Source organism: Phocoena phocoena, chromosome 5 (assembly GCF_963924675.1).
Source record: "Phocoena phocoena chromosome 5, mPhoPho1.1, whole genome shotgun sequence".
Lineage (NCBI taxonomy): Eukaryota > Metazoa > Chordata > Mammalia > Artiodactyla > Phocoenidae > Phocoena > Phocoena phocoena.
In genome coordinates this window covers 75626742-75652965 of record NC_089223.1, presented here as the reverse complement: position 1 = coordinate 75652965, position 26224 = coordinate 75626742, and the positions used below count along the sequence as shown (strand labels likewise).

General features: G+C 40.6%; 1 protein-coding gene across 4 annotated transcripts in view; it reads left to right on the top strand.

The window, feature by feature from the left end:
• Positions 1-26224, top strand: part of FAM114A1 (family with sequence similarity 114 member A1) — a 55893-nt gene that overhangs the window by 25598 nt on the left and 4071 nt on the right. For all 4 annotated transcript variants that reach the window (XM_065877745.1, XM_065877742.1, XM_065877743.1 and 1 more), the window contains 7 exons: positions 922-1056; positions 5814-5966; positions 12289-12412; positions 17867-17958; positions 20209-20370; positions 21215-21354; positions 23910-23982. In XM_065877745.1, the coding sequence (XP_065733817.1) occupies positions 922-1056; positions 5814-5966; positions 12289-12412; positions 17867-17958; positions 20209-20370; positions 21215-21354; positions 23910-23982 (879 nt within the window). The remainder of the gene's footprint in view (positions 1-921; positions 1057-5813; positions 5967-12288; positions 12413-17866; positions 17959-20208; positions 20371-21214; positions 21355-23909; positions 23983-26224) is intronic.

Below are 26224 nucleotides of genomic sequence, written 5' to 3'. Positions count from 1 at the left end.
CGGCTGGGCCCGTGAGCCATGGCCGCTGAGGCTGCGCGTCCGGAGCCTGTGCTCCGCAACGGGAGAGGCCACAACAGTGAGAGGCCCGTGTACCGCAAAAAAAAAAAAAAAAAAAAAAAGAATAATGTAATAATAAAATATAACCTATGCAAACTCATGTAAGGTGAGAAAAAACACAGATATATGCATATTGTAATTGTAGTTGTATAGTTGGGGTATAGGCAAAGAAGATGTTGCAAAGAAATGTAAGCAGTTCTGTTTGTATGTACAGTTTATATGAGTAAATCTTGATTGTTTTACTCTTTTTTTTAGAAAGAGAAACAGTGACTGGCAAAGGAATTTGCAGTGGTTAACTACATAATAGAACAATTTCTAAAGCCAGAAACACATGGAATCAACCTGTCTTATTTCATGAAAATACTAATTATAGGCGGTTATTGCTACTTTCTGAAAGTATGCACGAGCCACTGAAACAGCCTGAGGGTCCTACACTCTAGGGCCCTATATTAAAGAATTCCCTAAACTGGCAAGAGTATTTGACATTTTTATAGACTGCTCCAAATGATTCTGTTACTTGGGTTAAAATGTTTTCAAACAAAAACAGCAATTGGGTCACCTATTAATTTTTTGTCTTAGGAACATATCTATTCATACACACAGCCAATAAAATTAATCCCTAATGTGCTTTGGTTTTCTTAAGCATCCTTATTTAATAACACTGCATGTCCTACAAAGTTATATGACATATGCTCTTCCACGGAAAAGAAAATAGGATTAAATGGATGATAAATCTCCTGATGAGAAAAAACTGTGACTTTATATTGCTTTTCATATTTGAATATAGTGCAGTCTAGGAGGTGCTGACTGCCTCGGAACAGCAAAACATGAAAACCTAATCTCGTGCAATTATCTCATTGGCAGGGTAAAAGCGTCTTAACAGGTGGTCTTGATGCTCTGGAATTCATTGGCAAGAAAACTATGAATGTCCTTGCAGAAAGTGACCCAGGTTTTAAGCGGACCAAGACACTCATGGAGAGAACCGTTTCCTTATCTCAGGTGGGATTATGTGATTTGTTCTTTTGGTCAATAAAGTGAATACATTTTTATTTACCTTTTTTAATAAATGTTTTAAAGCACATGTCAAATTCAAATGACACAAAATATCAGGGAGTGAAAATTGAGTTTCTAATACACCCCTTTCCCCAGCCACACATCATGGGAGACAACCATTGTTAACGACTTCTTACGGATTCTATCAGAGACATTATACAGACAGACTTAGATATAGATATAGATATGGATATAGATATGACTATATAGATAGATGTAGCCAAACATATACATATATATACATGTGCACGTATATACATACAAACATTTTCAACCAAATGTTAGCATACTAACCATGCTCCTTTGTACCTTGCTTTATTAAGTATAAATTATACTTAATAATTTCTTGAGGATGATTCCATCGATGCCATTTGTCTTAGTCCATTCGGGCTGCTATAACAGAATACTGCAGACTGGGGGGCTTATAAACAACAAACAGTTATTTCTCAAAGTTCTGGAGTCTGGGAAGTTCAAGATCAGAATAGCAGCAGATTCAGTGTCTGGTAAGGGCCTGCTTTCTGATTCATAGACAGACGTTTTCACACAGTTTCTTCGCATCGTAGAAGAAGGCAAAGGAGCTCTCTGGGTCTCTTTTATAGGGACATGAATCCTGTTCGTAAAAGGGTTCCACCCTCATGACCTAATCACCTCCCAAAGACCCCACCTCTAAATATCATCACACTGGGGATTATGTGTCAACATAAGAATTTTGGGGAAACACAAACATTCAGTCTATATTACGATTATATTCCAGCTCTACCACGTTCTAGCTACATGACCTTGAGCAGACAACTTAACCCTTCTGTGCCTCAGATTACTCATCTGTACACTGGGAACATCAATACCTACGGATAGCTTTGTTGTGAGGATGAAATGAGTTAGAATAGAACCCGACTCATAGTTAGCACCCAAGAATGTTAGTTGTTGTCATTGTCTTTTTTATGTATCAAGATGATAGGTAGAAATGGTATCTCATTGGAATTTTAATTTATATTTCTCTTACTATGTGCAAGGTTAGACTTCGCCTCTCATACTTCCAGCTCTAAAGTGTTCCTCCTTGAGAAATATGGTATGAAGAATTTAATCTATGTTTTGCTTACTTACAGTAGTCAGTAAAATTAAAAATAATGTTTATCTTATTTTCCAAATACAAAACCCTAATACTGAACTTGCTCTTTCAGTTGACACATGACCAGCTCAGACCCTATAGTGTCAATCATGCCCCTTTTCCCCTTCCCCCTTAAGAGTCTGATACACCAGGTCTCTCTATGTCTTATCAAAATCAGGAGCAGCAGATGCAGGATCTTACAAATTTCACAGGCAGGACAAACACATCTTCCCATGGCTCAGTGCTGGGAAGCCACGAAGGAGCTATCACTGGCAACAGGTGAGTGGCAGCTCCTGAAAAGTTTGATTTTTAGGTGATTTCTTCTTGGCTCTTCCAGAATAACCCACATATAACCACTGTGATATTACAGCCCAGGTAGGGACTTGGCAGGATCAGCTAGACCATCACCCTCCAGATCCTTAAAGAAGAAAATAGATTTTGTATTAATCAGGACATTAACACTAGATGTTGTACAAATACAAAACCAAACCAAAAATAATAACGCAAGTATCAATGTGGCTTAAAATGAAGAAGTTTTATCTTTCATTCCTATAGTGTTAGCGTTCGCGGGCAGCCCACGTCTTGTGGCTCTACCATCTTAAAATCCTTTACTTCCAGCCTCATAGAAAGGGGAGAAAAATATGTGGGGGGCCATTACCCACTTCAGCTTCCTTCCGAGCAGTAATTTTTCATTCGGTCATTCACTCCACAATGCATTTTGAATGTCCACTATGTGCTAGGCACTGTTCTAAGCACTTGAGATACATCAGTGGTCAAAATGAGTAAATATCCCTGCATTATGGAGATCTGTTCTGGTGAGGAGGGACAAACAAACAATAACCAGTATCTCATATTTTAGAAGATGATGAGTGCTGTCAAAAAAATAGAAAAAGTAGAGCAGAAAGAGGGTAATCAGGAATATGGGAGTGAGGGGCAGGTTAAGTATTAAGTCAGATTGTGAGGGAGAACTTCATGAAGATAGATGAATGACGTTTGAGCAAATACTTGAAGGAGATGAAGGGCTTGACTGCAGAATCTGGGTGAGGCGCATTTCAAGCAGAAAGAGCAGCTTGTGCAAAGGCCCTGAGGCAGGAGTGTCTGGTATGAACAAGGAAGAGTAAGGATGCTGTGTGGTGGGAGAGGAGTGAGCCAGGATGAGAGTTGCTGAAGATGAGGCCAGTGTGGTCATGGGGAGCAGGTGATGGAAGATTGTGGAGGGTGTTTGTAAGAACCTTTGACTTCACTATTAGTGAAAACGGGAGACCATTGCAACGTTTTGGAGTGACAAGATCTGATTTTAAAAGTATCACTCTAGTTATGGTGTTGAAAACAGACTAGGTTGGGGGGAGGGTGAAGGGCAGGGAGACCAGTTAGAGTGTGTATCAGCCTACATCCTCGCAGAAGCAGATGCCAAGGTAAGTTTAAACGTGCAAGGATTTTATTAGTAGAAATGACAATGTGAGAGAAAATTGTGGGAGTTGGGGGAGAGCCATAAGACCACAATGCAAGTCTGATCCCAGTGGAGGGGAACAAGAAAGGAGACTGGGTGCAATCATCCTAGATTGCTGTGCAGTCTAAGGAAGGTTTGGCAAAGCCATGGGAGAGTCCTGCAGCCAAAGTCCACTGACAGAGGAGTTTCCGTCTCTCAGGAGAAGGTCTGCCCTAACATCCCTGCTGCACCAGTGATGGCAGGGGGAGGTGGTAAGAGGCATGACCTCAGTGAAAATGAAGAGTGGGTTTCAAAGCGCACCCTCGGGGCTCTTGGTCATTTACGCTCCCCTCTCACAGCCTCCTCAGGAGGCGTTTGCAGGTATCTAAACAAAGGATAATGGTGGCTCAGAGCAGTGTGAAGCCATGAAGGTGGTGATGAAGGCTGGTTCTGGGTGTAGTTTGAAGGTCGATCCAGAGTTCCTGGTGGACTGAGTATGGAGTATGACATAAAAGGAAGAGGCACGGATGATTCCAGGGTTTTTGCCTAAGCAGCTACAAGGATGAAGCTGCCATCAACTGAGAGAGGGACATCTGTTATGTTTTTCCTAATCCACACTAAATAACTCTAGACATCAGAAATGTTAATGCATGCCCTCCCTAAGTTTCTCATGCATTCTTTCTTACTCTTTGAATAACGTGGGGACAGGGTGATTCTCAGATCCCACTGGTATAAGTTTCCAAAGCTGCCCTTCTGTCCCAAAGTCTTCCATGCCAGAATCACTCACTGCTATTTAAACCAATCTCCTTTTCTTCTCCAGAGGGAATGTAGCAGCAGCACCCCGAAAGCCAGTTAATTCTTCTTTAGGCCACTTTAATTTCACCCTCCATTTCTTGGGTGAATCCACATCGTTCCAAAGTGACAATTTCCCTTTACCTTTTATTGCATCCCTTTTTCCCTCTAACCTGAATCAGAATTTAGAGATGGAAGTTGGTGTAGGAAAGAAAGCAATTTCAGTGTCACTTTGTTACTTTATTTCACCACCACCAAGCCAGTGAGATCCGTGGGAGTAGCTGGGTTTTATTGTAAATGTTAACAGTTCCCAGGGATGATTTGATGGGGCTGTTTTGAAAACTTTCAGATCTTATACTTATTTAGTCTTAAAGACAGGCAGGAGGGAGAATTCTGTCTGCAGCCTGGTGGGTTTGGGGTTAACAACCTCAAGAACCAAAAAGGAGAATGAAGCTGATTGTTTATTGACACATAATAAAAACCAAAATCTATTCTTTCATGATCTTCCGCTTGTGACCTTGTGGTGGCCAGTGCATTTATGGTGCTCTTCACAGATATTAAAGAACCCTATAAACTAAATGCCACAGTCACCTTGATGAGGAATCAAATAGAAGATGCTTAGAATCGAAGAAAACAAAGGTAGGAAATTAAGAGTAACTGGTGGACTTGCGTTTATTTTACTGTCTTATTATTTAATCAGCAGAAAAATAACTGGAGAAAAATGATCAACCTGGAGAGGAACTCGGTTCACAGTATTTCTAGAAACCAATCTTATCAAAGAACTGATAAGCTAACATTCTTATTTATATTAATATTAAGTATCTGGTGAGGAATACACTATGAGTTTATATTTTATTAATCATTTTCATCAAAGATGTTTAATAACCACACACACAAAATTTTTAAATAACTCAAATAAAATCAGACCAGCTTATTTTTGCTTTGAAGTCTGCCTAGGGGCACAAGTTGCAATGAATCCTGTCACAATAGATTCAACTTTCCCAGTGTAAATAAAATTTGCTCATTATAGAAAATCTGGACATTTTAAAAATAAGATTAATCACACACACGGAAAACACTTCTGTAGAAACCACTGTTCAGCTTTTGTTTTGCTTCTTTTCAATCCCCTTCCTGGGTGTAGAATTTTTGCTTTGTTTTGCTGTGTACCTATGAACATGAAAAGTTCAAAGTGGAATATTATGTAAAAACTTGTGAGTAAGATCAATGCAAAAAGTCATTTTTTTAGAAATTCCACAGTGACTAAAACCTACTCTTCACAAGTACCAAGTCAGTGCTCATCTCCCCCAACATCTTCCGCAGGAAATGTGGCTTTTAAGCGTATACTTAGTGTACAAACACTGTGTATTTGTGCAGATGTTGCGGGAAGCCAAGGAGAAGGAGAAGCAGAGGCTGGCACAGCAGCTCACGGCCGAGAGGACCGCACACTACGGGATGCTGTTTGATGAGTATCAGGGTTTGTCACACCTGGAAGCCCTGGAAATTCTGTCCAATGAAAGCGAAAGCAAGGTATGTCTGTCCTGGTCATTTAAAGTAGCACGCTCATGAATACGTCTTCTTCTTTTTTTTTTAAAATGTTAAAAAAAAAATTATTAAAAACACACACACATACACGCACACACACAAACAGGGTCCCTGTACTCATCTCCCACATTTGGGGTCTGAGGACTGTCTTCTACATTAGAAGCACCTGGAGTGAATACGTCTTCTTAAACACGAAAGAAAGCCTCCTTTCTAGAGCCTCATTACTGTGCTGAGGTCACAGATACTGTCCAGCCTGATGACCCCTCTCAGGCTCCATATTATTTTCTCTCTATCCTGTGCCTAGCTGTTCCCCCTCACCAGCCCCAGGAGAGCCAGCATGATAGGAGTCATCACCACCCCCAACTCACGGCCCAAAAGGCCTTGCAAACCCTGGCTGTCAGCACCTGGCCTGTGCCTCCATTTGATGATGTAGTACCCAGATCAGAGGTGCCCTGCCAGGCCATGTCTTCATTCCTACCCAGTGGAGACAAAGCAGCTGGTATTTCTCCCAGACTGCAGGGTTCTAATATATTTAGTTTCATGGGTGATATAGTTATTTATTCACCCATTTGTTAGAATGCCTGGGCCACAAAGGGCAGGATTATCTTACTGGGCATTAAAGCTCTATTTAGTGGTGCTCCTGAACAGAGCTCTGGGAAATTACCTAACAGCCCTGCACATTCACTCTGTCTGATCCCAAGAAAACAAACATGAATAGTGGAAGTCAGCAGGGTTGTTGGTGATTTCTTTTTTTTTAAAAGGATGTGTGTGTGTGTGTGTGTGTGTCCGTCCCCAAATGTGTGTGTTTTTATTTAACAAACACTTATATGTCATTTATATAATCACTAATCTAAGCACTTTAAAACTATTAACTCATTTAATTGTATATACTGCTCTTTTTGTGAGTCAGACTTACTGTAGTCTGGGGTGTTTTTGCAGTGAAGGCCACAGGGCAGTACCCTCTGGACTTCCTGGGAGGGGCCATGGGCCTTCCCAGTGACATTTACTTGGGGGAGAGGCAGGTTCTCAGACAGGAGGCTGAACTTGAAAGTAAGCCTTAGAAGCGAACAGTGATTTTTGACTCTCTGTTGGCCTTGTCCTCTTACATTTGGACTTTGGGGGGTTGAGACATTCTTGAAGCCCACCTAGTCAGGGAAAGATGACCTCTGCCATATAACAGGTAACCAAGAACCAAACAGGATGGACACACACACACACACATACAAGATTACATAATACAAGTTACTCTGTGTTTATTTCCTTTTTCGTTATCCATTAGCCATCACTGACAGTCTTGTGGTTAAACTGTTAACAGATCATTTTTTTAAAGCAAAATCATGACTCATGCAGATACCAAGTGAACACAAATCAAAGAATTTACTTACCTCATTAATTAAATGAAAGAACCGGACGATGTTATAACCGGTTCGAAGGAAAAGCCAAAGAAGCACAAATTCATATGAAATAAAGCAATTTTGAAATGAATGTACAAATGGACACAAACCTGGTTTTTCCATAGAAGGAGAGGTTGTCCCTCCACTGGGCAAAATTCGTTATTGTTTTGCACTGCTATCAGCTATCTACATTTTACGGAGTTATAAAATTACTCCCATGGAATCAGGATCCAATAATCTGGTAAAGTGTGATCTGGAAAAATATAGTTTTCCACTAAAAAACAAACTTTTCCCTACAAAAGCAGGGTTTGGGGTCAGACATTATGTGATCAAATGCCACTCAGTAGCTGTATGGTTTTGGACCCGTCTTACCTCAGTCTCCTTATCGATGAAATGGGAATAATAATCAACTTCGTAAAATTATTAAAAGAATTAAATGAGATAATCCATGTGAAGCTAGTTGCAGCATGCCTAATACATAATAAGTAGTCAATAAACGTTAGCTGCCATTTTTACATACACGTGTATACGCATATATAATGTTGATGACATTTTATTTTTATCTGCATTCTTATATATACATGTTATTATTGTTGAAAACACTACAGGGGAGCATGGCCCCTTGAATCTATCACGGTGGTAGAGAGACATTCCACTCTGGCTGGTTCCAATGCAGGTCTAGCTGTAAAACAGCCCCAGGCCTCTAGAAAAGAGCCCCAAAGGACTGATGTTGCCAGGAAGGCAGTTTGGTCCCTGGAGGGGGGCATTTCCCTCTGTTGGCATACTGCTCCCACAAGCTCTGCTTTCTTTCCCCAGCCTGGAGATTTTCGTAGTTTTCATAGTGAGAAATGCAGAACTTTTTCTTGGCTTAGTAATAATAGTTACTGGGTGTTATAATAAATAGTCCTAAAAATATATGGGTCAAAACCAGTAAGAGTTCTCCTCACTCCTGTGACAGCCCAAGATATGAGTGTCTGGTCAGCAGGCAGCTTTCCAGCATTTAGGGATCCAGAAGCCAGGCTCTGTCCATCTTATGGCTCCACTAGTCCCATCCTAATATTCACAGGCTCCTGGCAAGAATACAAATGGAGACCCTACTGCGGTTGTCAGATTTAGCAAATAAAAATACAGGATGACTAATAAAATTTTAACTTTAGATAAACAATGAATACTTTCTTAGTATAAATATGTTCTATGCAATATTTGAGATATACACTTATACCAAGAAAACATTCATTGTTTATCTGGAATTCAAATTCAGTCAGACATCCTATATTTTATCTGACAACACTGCACATACCAAATATTTAAAAGTTAAAGAGCTTTTGGAAACAAACCGTTAAAGAAAATATATTCTGTCATCCTTCCTTGACAAATGTACTTTCATAATGGCCTGGAAGGCCAGGTTCCCATTTAGAATTCTCAGACTCCTCAAATTTTCATATCACCCTCCTGCCTGCTCTCTTCCCTTTATCTCCAGCTGTCTGTTGCTTCAAGGACCCTCATTGGCACGAGTGAGGATGCCCCAGTTCAAACACCATCCACATCCCCTGCAAACGGCCGCCTTTGTCCATCCCTTGGGCCTAGGAGTGCACGCTCCAGTGGATGGTCCCGCCATAGGGAATACAGCCTGGGGAAGAGGTCCATACAGATCATGAAGGGGAAACTTCAGTCACCTGGAGAGTTATCGAGAAGTGGGAGTGTGGGTTCTCGGTGGGCACATCCCTTTGGCCCTGTGGACTCCCCTACGACCAAGTCTAATGTATTGGATTTCACTCTCCTCTAGGGCCTTGTTGTCTTCTTCATCCCACCAGCATAAGGAGAGAGAATATAGAGGGGACGTTCCCATTTGTTAAAAACTTTAACCCAGAAATGGTACACATCTCGTCTACTAACATTCCATTGGCTGAAACTTAGACAGGGTGTACAGAATTATAAGGAATCATTACTACCTACTAGATTGATTCTAGGATGTCAACAGGCATGGCAACATGCTGTACTATAAATCTTAAGGAAAAACTGATATTTTTATTGTCATTATACTCAATACTTGACCAAAACAGTAAACAAGAATGCTCAAAATGACACCCCACACCCCGTTTCAGGGAAAAGATTTACAAGGCAGACTGTTTACCCTTGTGTCCCTGACAACACTTAAGCACAGTGCCAAGCATATAGTCAGCATTCCATGAATATTGAGGAGTGCATGATTATTTATTATTTATTATCGGACTGAAGTAAAGATTTAATGCACATCGTGCTAGCATAATGGAATGAACTAGAGGAAGCAAAAGAGATGCTGTAATAGAAAGATGCTGACCAAAGAGTACTTCACTAAAAAGAACCCTTCCTGGGAGATGCCCAAATCTTAAAACCCCAATGCATTCACTCCTGGAGGATAGCTACCCTCAGAAGACACAGAGAAACCAAGAGGCCCCACATGTGTGTATACTTTTTCACTAAGCGTTGTACTTTAACATTTATTCAATTACCCATTTTTCTTTACTCTGAGAAAAGTGCTGTTTAGAAAATATATCTGAAGCATAAAGATATGATGTGGGCATATCTAGGACCGTGAGCCCTAAACATGAGTGTATGAACTGAAATGAAGACTCTGAAGAGGTCAGGGCAGAAGGGAGTAGGGGCGGCCAGCATGCAGGGAGCATTACTTCCACCTGCTGAACTCGGCGCCTAATGGGTTTTGTGTTGAAGACTTCCCCCTGAACTTCCTCTCAGAGCCTTGGTGTCAGTTGCATTACGTCCTGATGATGTGCATTGGCAACTTTTAGGGAAATGGTGTCAGGCCTCGGTGATGCCCTCTAACTCTCTCACTTGTCTGGACTGCAAGTCTACTGCCATAATCAATATGAAAACACAATCCAAAGAGTATGGCAGCTTCTCTGCTGGCTCTCCCTCCAGAGCAAGTGTTTGACCTGCAGTATGAAAATTTTAAACTTTACTACTTTATAGTCAGACTTCACTTTTTATATGGTTCTCCATGCACTGTGACCATTTTGGAAATTCAAATGGTCTTCAGGTTCACAGAGGTTGACTGACCATCTGTACAAATAATTTTTAAGTGCTTATGAAGGACATTTTCAAAAGAGGGGTTCTGAAGACAGTGAACAGGGAGCACACCAGTTTACGCATCATCCTCTGTGCTGTATCCCCCAAGGAGCCTTGCAGCCCCCTTACTGGGAACCCCCTACTGTCACTACACTCACACCTGGTGTGGCTGTTATCTGTTCACATGGGCCTCCCTCCTTGAGACTGTAAGATCTCTGAGAAGAAAAATGTATCTTGTACGCTTTTGTAACCCCAGTACAATAAAACATCTAGCAAGTGTATTTGTATGTATGTCTGTAATATACATACAACTACTTATTTATATATTTGTTTACATATACTTTTTTATTGAAGTATGGTTGCTTTACAATATTGTTAAAGTTTGTTTGTTAGTTTGTTAGTTTCAGGTGTACAGCAAAGTGACTCAGTTATTGTTTTCAGATTATATTCCGTTATAAGTTATTATAAGATAGTAAGTATAATTCCCTGTGCTGTGTAGTAAATCTTTGTTGCTCATCTATTTTATATGTAGTAGTTTGTATCTGTTAATCCCATACTCCTCTCTCCCTCTCCCCTTTGGTAACCATAAGTTTGTTTTCTGTCTTACATATATGTTTGTTTACATTATATATATAATTTATTGACCATCACGATAAATACTCCTGAGTACATCATTTCATTTAACCTTCAAAACAGTCTTATAAGGTAGTTGCTATAAGTTCTCATTTTAGAGATAAGAGAACTGAGTCACAGAAAGGTTAAGTAAATTACCCAAAGTCACATAATTAATAAGCGAAGAGCTGATATTTGAAACCAGGGTATGTTTTCAACCACTATGACAGAAGAGCTACCAGCAACATTTACTTAGCATCTGCTGTTTGCACTTGTGCAATGTTTTTCACATTCGTTGTTTCATTTATCCCACAAAGGATCACAATGAAGTGTGGCTCTCCATTTAAAACATAAAATTTCCTTTGGGTGTATACCCAGAAGTGGAATTGCTGGATCACATGGTAGATCTATTTTTAATTTTTTGAGGAAGCCAAAAACAGAATCTTGAAGAGATATATGCACTCCCATGTTTATTGTGTTAGTCACAATAGCCAAAATATGGAAACATCCTAAATGCCCATCAACAGATGAATGGATTAAAAAAGGTGTGAGATATATACACAATAGAGTATTATTCAGCCATGAGAAAGGAGGACATCCTGCCATTTGCGACAACATGGTTGGACCTTGAGTACCTTATGCTAAGTGAGATAAGCATGATATCACTTTTATGTGGAATCTCAAAACAGTCAAACTCATAAAAATCAGTAAAATGGTGGTTAGCAGGGGATTGGGGGGAGGATAAGATAGATGTTACTTAGGGGTACAAACTTGCAAAAGTAGTAAATAAGCCATAGAGATCTAATGTGTAGTGTGAGGTATACGGACAACAGTATTGTACTATAATCATCAAACTTGCTAAGAGACTACAATTTTAATTGTCTCAACCACTAAAAAGAAAGTATAATTATGTAATGTGATAGAGGTGCTAAATATCGCTACAGTGGCAATCATATTACAATATACACATGTATCAAATTAACATGTTATACACCTTAAATTTACACAATGTTATCTGTCAAATATATTCAATTAAAAACATGAGAAAACTGAGGCCCAAGGAGCTTATGTAACTTACCCAAAGTTGCACAGTTACTAGGCAGTTAAATCCAACATTCAACCCAGTGTTACCTCCCACGCCATGAATCACCTGGGGGAACTGGGCACAGCTATACGTAAACATCATTAATGAGAAGAAAAGATGACAGTTATGCTGACCTATTTCTTTTTTTCAGGTTCAGTCATTTTTAGCATCACTTGATGGAGAGAAGCTGGAAGTCTTAAAAAATGACCTAATTTCCATTAAAGACATCTTTGCAGCCAAAGAATTAGAGAATGAAGAGAATCAAGAAGTGCAAGGTAAAGGAAAGTAACCAGTTAAATAGCAAGACAAACGATTGGTGCCGTCCTTAGAAACTGCTGTTAATAAGCATAGCCCTTTGAACAGGAGAGAATTACTTAATTCAGGTGCTTCTCCTGCTCACTTCCAAATTCTCTGTGCATCTGGTCTTTTTACAGGAGCTGGTCACATTGACCTATAGTCCTCCTGTCCTTTGGGTGGGAACTGCTGAGTGAAGCACCTTTATTTCTCTGGTGTCCCTGGCATGTCACAGGCACACAGCAAATGCATCTGGTCAAGTGAACGAAGAGCACAGTGCACTCAACAGGGCCCTGATGACTAGAGTTTATGCTCCAGTGTCTGATTTTTTACCTGCACGTGGAAGTTGCTGAATGTGGTTGATCTTGATGGTGGGCAGGTCTTTCAATGGATTTCTGTTCATATTTTTCTTCTTCCTTTTAATTTCTGTGTGTAGGAGTTAGGGTGTATTTGTAAGTGGCCTACACGTCACCCAAAAAATACAAAGGCACAGGGTGCATCAAGGCGTGATTTGTCAGGTTTGATTGAGTTAGTCAATCACTAAAGTGAGCCAGGTACACGCTCTTCCAGCCAGACGATGACATGACCCCAAGGAGACTAGAACCTATTTTGTGAGAAGCAAGGCTTCCTTGAGAGAGAAAAAGAGGTTCCCAAAGTTGGACGTGCTTAATGATTAAGTTGTCCCTTTGGGAACAGAATATAGTGAAGCATTTGTTGTGTACATGGAGAGTGATTGATGTCATCACCAAGCACTAGACAGTTGTTTCACGTAGGTTACACTGAAAACTTAAGCAACCTTGGACACACAAGACTGGCTTCTCCTGGGATCATCTGAAGGGTCTTACTTGCAACATTTTCACTACTTACTTGCTATTTGTCCTTGAACAAGTTATATAACCTTTCTGAAATTCAGTATCTTACCTGTAAAATGGAGACAGTGATACCTATTCCTGAGGGCTATTGTAAGGATCAAATTAGATAATATATGCAAAAAAATATTACAGAGGCTGGCATACAGAACTGCTCGAAGTGTTAGCTGTTATTATTATTAAAAGTGCTAACACAATTCCAGGAGAATAGTAAAGATGCAACAAGTTACAACTTTTATTTACAATTGTACTTGTGATAATGTACATGCATATCATGTACATCACTCTCTGGAAGCATTTTGTGCCCAGACGTGTTACGTATCTTTAATCAAAGCTCAAACACAAGAGCTCAAATGCTTCAGCCTAGATGCTCGGGGCAAAATTATTCTAAGCATTTGCAAACTGTCTTTTAAATACTATCTCCCGCTTTAGCCCCGCATGCTGACCTCATGTACCTTCAGTTTAATGAGATATGCTCACTGCATCAAAATAGAAGAATCAATTATACTGAAGCAGAGGAAAAGGTCAATATCAAAGAGACAGTTGGAGAACAATGGTTTTGAGCATTTGTGTGTTTCTACAAAGTCACAAAGGATGACAATCTTGTCTTTGCTTTAATAATGAAGAAACTAAGATACTAGCTGTCAAAGGTCATGCAGCTAGTATTCTGAACCCAAGATGAACTAATGTAGATGCCTCTTTTCCAGAGTAACAATCACCAAAAAGATGCAGGCTATTTTTCTTCAGTTTATGATGCCTGAGGTAGACCTTTGCCTTACTGGGTGTGTCATTCAGAACGGATAAAAATAGGATCCCAAATTCTCCCTAACATCAAAGAAATATTGTTTCCAGTGTAAGTGAATGCAGTATGGCATCCCCAACTAGTGCAATTCCTTGGAGAGAAAACTTGATTCAATACTGTTAAATAGAAAATGTTACTACATGTGTTATGCTCCAGTGTTAATATAGAGCTTCAGTAAATGGAGATTTTTTAATATGACCAAAAAAAATTGAAGTCCTGAACAGCATGCTTAAGAAATGGTAGATTGGGCTTCCCTGGTGGCACAGTGGTTGAGAGTCTGCCTGCCGATGCAGGGGGACACACACCGGGTTCATGCCCCGGTCCGGGAAGATCCCACATGCCGCAGAGCAGCTGGGCCCGTGAGCCATGGCCGCTGAGCCAGCGCGTCCGGAGCCTGTGCTCCGCAACGGGAGAGGCCACAACAGTGAGAGGCCCGTGTACCACAAAAAAAAAAAAAAAAAAAAAGAAATGGTAGATTAATCTCTCTTTAAGTGATGGAACCCTGTTACCTCCCATAATATGTCCATTTTCCTAAAGGGCAGCTCCAGATTATCAAAACACAATTACTTTCAATTAACTTAATTTAATAAATAAATGTCATTTAGACACCTAAAGAAGAATGGGAGAGAAGAATAGCAGGGTTGTCATTAAATCAATCCAATATGATGGAGTGTTACAACTCCAGAAAGGTGAGGGATTAACTAAAAGCTGTCGAGAGCAATCTCATTAGTGAGGGAGAGCAGACAATCCAGGAGCAAAATTCTGGGAGAAACCACAGCATTCTCATCATATTTTTTCTTGTAAGCACTTGCATTCCTAAAAGCCCCCTAACACCTAAATAATTTATTTGGTAGTCTTAGAAAATGTAATGAACTGTCATTTTTAGATAAATTTAATATTGGGCTCCTCTGCATTTAATAACATTAGCTAATGATTTGCATGTTTGTCCTACCAGCAGAGTGTAATTTTATCACACCGCCGTGGGTCTCTAATTTGGTTTACCACTGTTGTGAAAAGATTTTTAAAAGATATTTTCTCTTTTTATTGACTTGGTGAAGATCTTCTCGGCCACACATACAGACCAAGAATTGTAGTAATAGATATTCTTTGTTGCAACATTCTTTAACATCTGTTTTTTATTTACATCCATTTTTCTCTGTGATGATTTTCCTAAAACATTTGCTACAAGTTATTGGTGTATTTCTCTGTCCTATAGAACGAATGCACATTTAAAAGCTGGAGCTACAGAGAGTATGTGTATCCTGATTTAGTGTTGATTACTCTCAAATATTTTTAATCTCCCTATGTTTATATCTTTGTAACACTTAACAATACAGTTTATATAAAACTCTAGTGTTTACAAAATACTTACACATTTGTTGTATTATTTGCTCCTTACAATAACACTAAAGAGTAGATGGCTGGGTTTTATTATCCTATATTTACAGAGGAGGAAATGGAGGCTAAGAAGCCCTGTGACTGGCCCCAGGTCACAGAGCCACAGGTGCAGGAGCTGGGGAAGAATCTCCACATCCTCAACCTGAGGCCAGGGCTCTTTCTGCCCTGCAGCACTGCCTCACGGAGATGAGAAGGACCAGGCAGTTTGGAAACGAGACCCCGTGGGAGTTGCCCCTCTTACTTTGCCTACCTAGAGAGGATGAGACCAAGATCTCTGCCCAGCAGAGACAGAATCTCAGCTTTTGATGGCCTCTCTCTCTCTCTCTCTCTCTCTCTCTCATTCTCTCTCTGACTCGGTAGCCCTCCAGCTCTCCCTTTGTACATGTGACTAAAGCCTTCTCATTTTTGAAGGCTCTGTTCAGGCATCACCTCCCCGAGAAAGGTTTCTTAATACCCCTGAGAATTGGATCAAGTGTTGCAGAAGACTGCTCCGTCTGAGCACTTACTTTATGGATTTTATGATTTGCTTGTATCAGCTTCACTGTGAACAAAGACAGCCATCTCTCCCTCTACCGCAAGGCACATGCCTCCCTCTCCCTGTGGCAGTCACCCTGTCCTCCTTGCTGTCCCCAAGCAAGCCAGGCACACTCCCTCCTGGAATTGACCCTGGCGGTGCCTCTGCCTGGAAGGCTCTTCCCCTGATCTGTGTGGCTCATCCCTCTCCTCCTCTGGGTTATTACTCAAAGGCCATTTTCTCAGCTCCTCTCCATTTGAAATTCCTAACCCCCAGCTGCCCCTATTCCTCTCCCTTGATGTATACTTCTCCATAAAACTTCTCACCTGACATATACGTTTTACTTATCTAGTTTGACCTGCTCCCCAATGAGAATATATAAATTCTAGGTGATGATAAACTGATTAGGCCAAATTCTTTGAACAAAGACCTACAAGTGGGCTTCCCTGGTGGCACAGTGGTTGGGAGTCCGCCTGCCGGTGCAGGGGACACGGGTTCGTGCCCCGGTCTGGGAAGATCCCACATGCCGTGGAGCGGCTGGGCCCGTGAGCCGTGGCCGCTGAGCCTGCACGTCCGGAGCCTGTGCTCCGCAGCGGGCGAGGCCACAACAGTGAGAGGCTTGCGTACCGCAAAAAAAAAAAAAAAAAAAAAGACATACAAGTTATCCTGGCTATCTTCACAAGCTGCTGATTAACCATTTTGTCTCTAAAATAGAAATACACAAGCAGACAAGTGTTAGATACAGTATTTCTCACATAGCTTAGCCCTCTCTGAAGCTACTGCCTTCACCCACTAACATAGGCCATGGTATTTTCTTCTCAGAGGGTTTCTGAGATCATGTAATAAGGCCAGATGAATGATGCTTTTATCCTTCCACCACCGTCCCAAACTGGTGATACAATCCATTGTGATATCAATTCTTTAGCACTTATAAGAAACTTTGAAAATGGCCTCAACTTGTAGATACAAATGAGAGATATAAGATTGTAACTTTTAAAGATCTCTCCTCTTTATTGCCCACCAATAATATTGTTATTTTTATTTCATGATATATATATATAACATGTTATAGATAATCAATATATTAGTATCTATGGTATAATATATTAGTAAATTATTTATTCAATAAATATTCATTTTAGCACCTGTTATGTTCCAGGCACTGTGTTAGATGCTCTGGATTCAGGAATGAGCAAAACAAATATTGTCTGTATCCTTAGGTAGCTTCCAATCTGAAGGGAAGACATATCATTACATAATATTGTAGGACCAGGCAGGTGTCCTAGGAAACCATGGGAAATTTCTCCAGAGATATAATGTTGTTACAAGTATTAAGATATAAGTAGATGATCCATGGAGACTAATTCTGCTTGCTCAGTACTGTGGCTCTGTGTACCTAAAAGAGTACCCTGAGTATCATTAAGGCTTGCAGTGCTAAAAGCATAACAGTACTGTAAGTCATAAACACAGTGTTGTCCCAGGGCTTTCAAGCCTGAGAAGGGTCGTTCATTTGTTCATTCAGTCATTCAGCAAACAGCTACTGACCACCTATAGCTGTGAAGAAGACCAGTGGTCCTGCCCTGCCCCCACGTGCCCTTCGGGCCAGCCCAGGGGTGCCCCAGCTAGAGCTGCGAGCAGCAAGGCTCCACCAGCCCCTCGCCCAGCTGCAGCCTGCTGCCTCGCCTCTGTGCTCATACACGGGCACAGCTCGTCTTTGCCCAGCGGCTGGAGGGCGGGCTGCTGCTGCCCCCACTTATACTCTGACTGTGGGCTGTAAGGTTGTGGGAGCTGCCACATTCTGAAGGATGAAAAATAAATCATGCTTCTTACTTCTGTCATTTTCTATTTCCAGGGATAGAAGAAAAGGGAGAAGAATTTGCTAGCATGCTTACAGAGCTTCTCTTTGAATTGCATGTTGCGGCCACACCTGACAAACTCAATAAGGTCAGCACCATATGGATCTCAGTTTTTGCTCGTTGGTTTTTTTTTGTTTTTTTTTTAAAGGTCTCGGTTGTAAAATCCAGAAATCCACCTGAAACAGAAAAACCCCAAGTCCCAATGGCACATAGCAGGAGGGGAGTCCGGGTCAGTAATTAAGATTCGAGGAGGCAACATCATGAAATGTGGCTGCGGAGAACCTGCTAGGCTGTGTCACAAGACCTGCATTTTAGTTGCAGTTTCACTGGTAATTACCTTGTGACCTTGAACAAGTCATTTCTCCTTAAAATAGGGTCTCAGATCAGATCAGTGGTTACCCTCAGCCTAGAGGAGGAAAGAAGGTACAGAATCACCAAAGGGCTTTTTCAAATTCCATCTCCCCTCCCCTCGAAAGTGACATGCCAGCATTAGGCAGAGAAAGCACATCTGCCAGAGCCAGGCCACTCACACAACCCCTCCCACGGGAAAGCTGGTGCTTCGTCGTGTCTAAGACCATCTGAGCTTTCACTGTCTGGCTTCCTCTGAGAGTAACACTGGATGTTTTGCAAGTTCCTACAAGGTCTTGCGATGGCATTTCTTAATGAGGTCACTGATCATTAATTACTTAAAACTGTCATTTTTCCCATTCTCTCTTTCTTCTCTTTTTTTTTTGAATTTTTGAATTTTATTTTATTTATTTTTTTATACAGCAGGTTCTTATTAGTCCTCCATTTCATACACATCAGTGTATACATGTCAATCCCAGTCTCCCAGTTCATCCCACCACCACCCGCTCTCTTTCTTCTCTTTAGCGATCGGTGGTTGACACAGGTCCTCACTCATCAAGGTGGGTGAGGAAAGGGCAGACTGAGGCAGTGAGGTGGAGAGATGAGCAATTTCTTTATCTCTGATAGAGGTCACTGATTCTGGCAGGTCAGTGACTTGAACGCAGCAGGGAAATTGCCTCATTCATCTCCACACAGCACCTGCAGCAGCTCAGAGAGTGTGTGTGGTGCCTCCGAGGTCTCACTGGCTTATTTACATAGGTAAACCTTTGTCCCTAAAAGAGGACACACCAAGCATGGTTTGTTAGGTTTTGTCTCCCCTAATCTTCTCCCCATTAACTTGCCATCAACACCATGACACATTAAACTTTGACATGCAAGCTTTCAAATGAGAAGTAAGTTTTGCATAAGCTCAGATGCAACTTAAGCAAACAGCTTAAACTATAATATAAAAGCTGGTAAGTCTGCCCTTTCAAAATTCAGGGAGTAACAGATAGGGAAGGTGGTGTCTGCTTGTTCAAAAACTTTTAAGGCCACAAGTTGCTCAAACTGCACTCATGTGAAGTGAAATTCATCACAGTTCTTCTCTTGTTCCCACCCCCTGACTCCGCCCTGCGAGGTTCTGGCATGGCTGGAGAGGAACAGAGCCATCCTTCATCTTCTGGTGCGATACATTATTAGGTTCATGAAATATTAAGGGCTTCCTGAGACATAGCAGATGAGGAAATTTGCTTTCGCAATGACCCTGGCTAAATTTCATATATATATATATGAAATTTTACAGTTGGTCACAAAAAGTGAAAAATATACTATGGCTTTTCCAAAGTGACGGTCATTTTTATTCCTATCTGAGTATCATTTTATTTTTTTTTTAAGATTTTATTTATTTATTTTTTGGCCACATTGGGTCTTCTGTTGCTGTGCACAGGGTTTCTCTAGTTGCGGTGAGCGGGGGCTACTCTTTGTTGTGGTGCGAGGGCTTCTCATTGCGGTGGCTTCTCTTGTTGCAGAACACAGGCTGTAGGCACACAGGCTTCAGTAGTTGTGGCATACGGGCTCAGTAGTTGTGGTTCGCGGGCTCTAGAGCGCAGGCTTAGTAGTTGTGGCGCACGGGCTTAGTTGCTCTGCGGCATGTGGGATCTTCCCGGACCAGGGCTAGAACCCATGTTCCCTGCATTGGCAGGCGGATTCTTAACCACTGCGCCACCAGGGAAGCCCTGAGTATCATTTTAGAATGCTTTCCAAAAATTCCTCAGGCCCTGCAGTTTTCTCTCCATACATTCTTTCTACTCTGTCCCTTTTTCTTACTGTATTTTTTACCAGAAAGCAACAACAAGGTGTTTTTAAGGAAGTTGAGGAATTGCCCCATCACTCTTTAAACGTACAGAGAACCACCCTTGGCGGTTTAGGGTTTGATCCAAGTCGTGGGATTGGCTTTTGTGTCTCCATATTTGTACAATAAACGTATTGCTTTGGTTGGGGGCCTTTGCAGGCCATGAAAAAAGCTCATGACTGGGTGGAAGAGGATCAAACTGTGGTGCCAGTAGACGTGGCCGAAGAGTCAGAGAACAAAACAGAGAAGGAAGAAAAGGAAGAGAAACCTGAAAACCCCGAAGAAGACAAGAAGGAAGAAAGGAAAACTAAGACAGTCGAGGTAAACGCATTACAGATCGTCCGCCTAAAGAGCAGTAATATTATGTTCATTTTATTAGCAGCCTAATTTTAAGTGAGGCAAAGCCATTTCATTTTCATTTATACCCTATTCCACACTATAGAAATATGAGTATTAATGTAATAAACACTAAAATTTCTCTATACCAGGACATTTCATGATTTAGCATAGATATTGTAGCTTTCCTCCATAGCGTTACAGTTATAATTTAAAGGAAAAAAGATATTTAAGAACATAGTTGATTTATCTTTAGGGTAAAATTCCATCATATCAAATTTGTAACCATAACATGTCCTTATGCCCCATAACTAATGAGGTAATTGAAGCTTTTTCCAAAAAAGAATTTCATTGCCACAGTTTTTATTCTGTAGTTTAATAAATTTATATATGCATAATTTATAATCTGCCTATGTTCACAAATGAGTTTGTAATAACTTCATTTTACGTTGAATTTTAATTTTAGAGAAAGAAAATTTCAAATTAGATCGCTCTAAAGAAAAATGTCCACTGAGGTCTGTTCAATTCAGCCACCCTTCCACACGCTTTCATGTCTGTTGTGTGCCCAGCACTGCTCTGAGAACTGGGGACCCAGCTGTGAAGAAGGCTTGTTATGTCCCTGGGACCTGGTGACACTTCTGTTTTATGGTAGTATTTCCACTTAGAAAAGTCTTAGGTACACCCATTAATCTTTGGGTAAATTTTTTCAGGTCATATTTGTTTTGGGGGATTTTTTCCAGGAATTATGTAATTGTTTTAATGTCACAGGAGTTTTTTAGAAAGCATCTTCTCAATGAATAATTTTCTGACTGTTACTTTTTGCTTTCAGGAAGCATACATGCAGTCCATCGAAAGCCTGGCAGAAGTAACAGCTCGCTGTATTGAGCAGCTTCATAAAGTAGCAGAATTAATTCTTCATGGACAAGAAGAGGAAAAACCAGCTCACGACCAAGCAAAAGTTCTGATAAAGTAAATGTTACTTTTAATTCTTATTTTTCCAATTTTATGTATACGTGCCATTCAAATGCACACACACACGCACACACACGCATACACCCTCAGCTACTAAAGATTCAGATTTCATGTCAACTAATTCCATTGTTCTGTGGTCATCTTAAGAATTAAGGACTCTCTTAAGAAATGAGCCAAGTTAGCGAGAACAGTAATAATTAGCTAGACATTCCAGGAATTATTTATGAAGAGATTTAAGGGAAGACACCCTAAATCATTCAGAGCTAAATGTTTCTTTTAATAGATCAGAATCTTGAAAGTACAGACCTTTGAATATAATTACATTTTCAACATGCCACACAGATAAAAGACACCTTAATGGACCTTCTCAACTAGTTTCACAGAAATATGCAAACACACCCCCACTGTTCGGAGGGACTTACACAAGCTCTGCATGTTCTGAATTCTGGCAATGATGGTCACTAACGTAAGCCAGTTCACTGTGGATTGCTTTTGCGTGCATATTTGCTATCATATGTTTATTCTTCAGTAAGCTACTATTATTAGTTTAGTGAAATAAAAACGTGTATATATATATATATAATGTTATACACATGAAAATAGCTGGTATGGAGCGTTCATTAAAATAGTTGATTATGGAACTGAAGAATAAGCCATTAGCTTTTACACATATGACTGTAAGCTATGGTATAGAAAATCAGCACAGGCCCAAACGCCCTCTCATTATTATATAGACACAGGAGCCCAAATAAGAGCCTCCTAAAAATATATGGGTACACACACACAGACACACACACACACACACACACACACATCTCAACACATTCACTCACTTGCTAGCTAACTAGTCTTCACTTATTACTACATTTGGCATTGTAGGTTGGGGAGCAAATTTTTGGTGGAAGGACCTTCCAAAAAGTCATTATTAGTGTCTCTGATGGCATTTTTCCTCACTTGTACAGATTGGTGATTTAGTGTAGATTTTCCTATCTAAACATGTGAAAATCCAAGATATTATAAGCACTGCACAATCCTGCCCTTAAAATGCCTGCAAAGAATATGTACTTGTCTCGATGTAAAGAAGGAAGAGGAAAGGGCGAAATAGGAGAAGTTTCAAGTATTGAGGAAAGCATCTGAGTACTGTTTTATATTTGCATGCTGATTGGAAAGAGGAGGGCTGAAGTCAGAAGTTTCTGAGTATGGAAAGCAGAACCTTACTCTTAGCTCCTGTCTGATTCTCAGCCCCTGATTGTCCCAACCTTACCAAGCTGCTCCAAGCAAAATGTAATAAGGCCTCATATATGTCTGTACAATAAGTGCCTTTCCACCCACCTGCCCAAGAACATAGGCAGAACTGCTCTTTGCTATCTCTTGGCCTTACTCCTGACCCTTCCTGCAGATAAGTTTTGGATGGTTGGGTGGATGGATGAGTAGTTGGATGGATAGATGAGTGGAAGGAGGGATAGATGGATATAGCTCAACAAACCTGAATACATAGCTTAGACAGAACCCCTATTTATCAGAACGAAACTTGCCTCTACTGACATCACTAGATCTTTTAACATGTAAGATTCTTAACTTGGAGTTATTGTTTTGCTAATAGCATTTTAATCACTTCATAAAAGTCTTACATACTTATTGTTTAAAAAACTCAGGCAAAATGCACCATTGTTAGGTAGATTGTTTTCAGCTTTTGTCATCATCTATAATGTTATGACAAACATTGCTTTGTTAAATATTTGTATCTATCTTGCATTATTTTCTTGGGGTAAAGTCCTAGCCGTGATGGCTGGAATAAACATTGGGGTAAAGTTTTGATGTATTTGATGTAAGTCTTAAAAAACATATTCTACAGGATCTTTATTTTGAGGCATCTCATAAAAACATAATCAAGGGCTTCCCTGGTGGCGCAGTGGTTGAGAGTCTGCCTGCTGATGCAGGGGACACGGGTTCGTGCCCCGGTCCGGGAAGATCCCACATGCCGCGGAGCGGCTGGGCCTGTGAGCCATGGCCGCTGGACCTGCGCATCCAGAGCCTGTGCTCCGCAGTGGGAGCGGCCACAACAGTGAGAGGTCCGTGTACCGAAAAAAAAAAAAAACCATAATCAAGATATGAAGAGACATCTGAGTTTGAATTTCTTCATCTATAAAATGGGAATAATAATGGACCCTAATAAGGTCATTATGCAGTTTAAATGTGATTATGCATATAAAAGTATTTAACATAGTATCTCAGTGAATGTTCATTATTATTTTCAAATGAACAATGCTGGAGAAAAGTCCCTTGGCAAGAGTTTTATACCCCTTGTGGAGCTCAAGCCTGGTATTTTCCTGCATATGCTTTTGCTTCGAAAAAGAGGTAGGGTGAGAATTAGATTAAACTGTGATTGTGAATCATGGAAGAATACTGAGGAAAACATTTCTACAGAGCATCTTCAAACTTGAGTGCTCTTCTTTTAAAGGGAATACTGTATTAATATCAATAATTGTATTAACAATACAATTATTTTTCTTTATTAAAAATACCCAAATCTCTTTTTTTTCTTCTTTCAGATTAACTACTGCAATGTGCAAGGAAGTGGCCTCCTTATCAGAGAAGTTTACAAATTCTTTAACCACTGTTGGGGTAAGATTATGATACTGATTCTTTTTTCACCTTTTTGAGGGGAAGGCCTACAAGGGGCTGTGATATGAAGTGGAGGACATAGTACCTTCTTTGATAGCTCCACAAAGCAGAAGCTCTGCCGGGACATTTGCTAAAATGAGGCCTGAGCATCTTCTCTAGCTATAGGCAGCTTAAGGCTCTCATCTGACTGAGTTCTAGCCCTGATGCGACCATATCAGACATACAAGGTATTGGGTGGATTTTCAAACCTCTCTGGGCCTCATTTCCTTTATTTGTTCACTAAGGTTCCTTCTATTATTTAACATCTGCGATATATAACTCCACAATCTCTAGTAAAATAATTCTGCTTTATTGTTACACTTCAACTTTGACCAAAAGAAAAAAATTTTACCAATCTGTAGAAGTATTTCTGTTCTCGAGGCAACAATTTTGAAAGGTTCGGCATTCATTTGGAGCTGTGGCTTCTGGTTCTTTTCTTTAGAAATCAGTCATGTTATGTAACTCAACCTAATGGGATTGGAGAAGACAGTGGCAATTTTTCCTTTTCATCCTTTCTACTTTTCCCTTTAAGGCCCTGGATGCAAAGGCAGGTGATTTTTTACAAGAGAAACAGCAAGTTTCACTTCCTGTTTTAGCTAGGGTGTTTGGGTTACAAATGTATTAGTTGCCTAGGGCTGCCTTGACAAGTACCACACACTGGGTGACTTCAACAACAGAAATGTATTGTCTCACCATTCTGGAGGCTAGAAGTCTGAAAGTAGTGTATTGGCAGGGCCACGCTTCTTCTGAAGCCACTAGGGAAGGACCCTTCTCTGCCTCTTCCAGCTTCCCAGGCATTCTTTAGCTTGCAGCAGTGTAACCCCAATTTCTTTCTCTGTCTTCACATCATCCTCCCTCTGTGTGTGTCTGTGCCCACATTTCCCTCTTCTTAGAAGGACAGTGGTCATATTGGATTAAGGATTAACCTCATCTTATCTAATTGAATCTGCAACACCCTATCTCCAAATAAGGTCACAGTCTGATATACTGGAGGTTAGGACTTCAACATATCTCTTCCTAGCACAAAGTAACAGAAACAAGCACTAAATAATTTAGACAGAAAGGGGAGCTTATTAAAGGTAGTGGAGGTACATGAGCAGCCGTGGGGGACCCATCACCAGAGCTCATGTACCTTCTCTCTAAAGTGTTGTTATTAATGTGACTCAACTACAGCAGTTCCTGGTTCTCTTCATTCAAATTCCAGGATCCTGGGTGAGAAGGTTTGAAAGGCTCAGATATGCATCTTGGTGTCTCCAGTAGTGATGAGGACAGGGTCGTATCACGTAGACCTACTTTGCTGCTGGGGTACACCTCTTCCCACCCCCACCCCAGGCAAAGAGCAGGTCTCAAAAAAAGCAAAAATGATTGTGGACTGGGCTGTCCGAGTTGTGTGCCTCTCAGACTTCTGTAAGTGGCTTAGTTGATAAAGGATGAGTTACATACCAACTATTCATTCTGCTGTCAAAGAATATGGTTTGCTTCTCCTATTTTGTAAAAGACCAGCTTTTATATTTGTCTAATTTCAGGCCTTCAGCAATGGAGCTTCACTGTAAACAGGCAGAGTGAAGGGGGAGGGTAGAAGCTCATTGATAGGATAGGCTTGATAAAATACACTTATGTGATTGGCATCATCTAAGTTAACTGATGCCCATGGACTTTGGTGTAACTGCTAGATTTACAGAGAGGTGTGAGCTCTTAATCAGGATGGAATGACCTTGGCGACTCAGCTTCCCAAGGCTCTACTGTACCCTCTTCTCGCTCTTTCCAGTTTACTACCTGAGAAACTGAGTCTCAGAAGGGTGAACGATTCACCCAGTTGACTCAACTCCCAGTTGGCTGCCCATCAGACACAGCAGACAGATAGCTAACTGTTTGGTTCTCTGCGGTTGCCTAGTGTTGAGGATGTATATGTCTGTGTCTATGTGTGTTATATGTTTTATACGATTCATGTTGAACATTAATTAATTTATGTTAGTGGGTGATATTCATGGTATTGCTTTCTATTTCCTTTAATGTATTGTATTCCAGCACAGTGCTTCTCAAACCTTAATGTGCAAGCAAATAAACTAGAGAGCTTATTAAATGCAGATTTTGATTCAGTGGATCTAGGATGAGGACTGAGATTCTGCATTTCTAACAAACTCCCAAGTGGTAACAGTGCTCCTAATTCATATCCTACATTTTGAGTAGCAAAGCTCTAGCA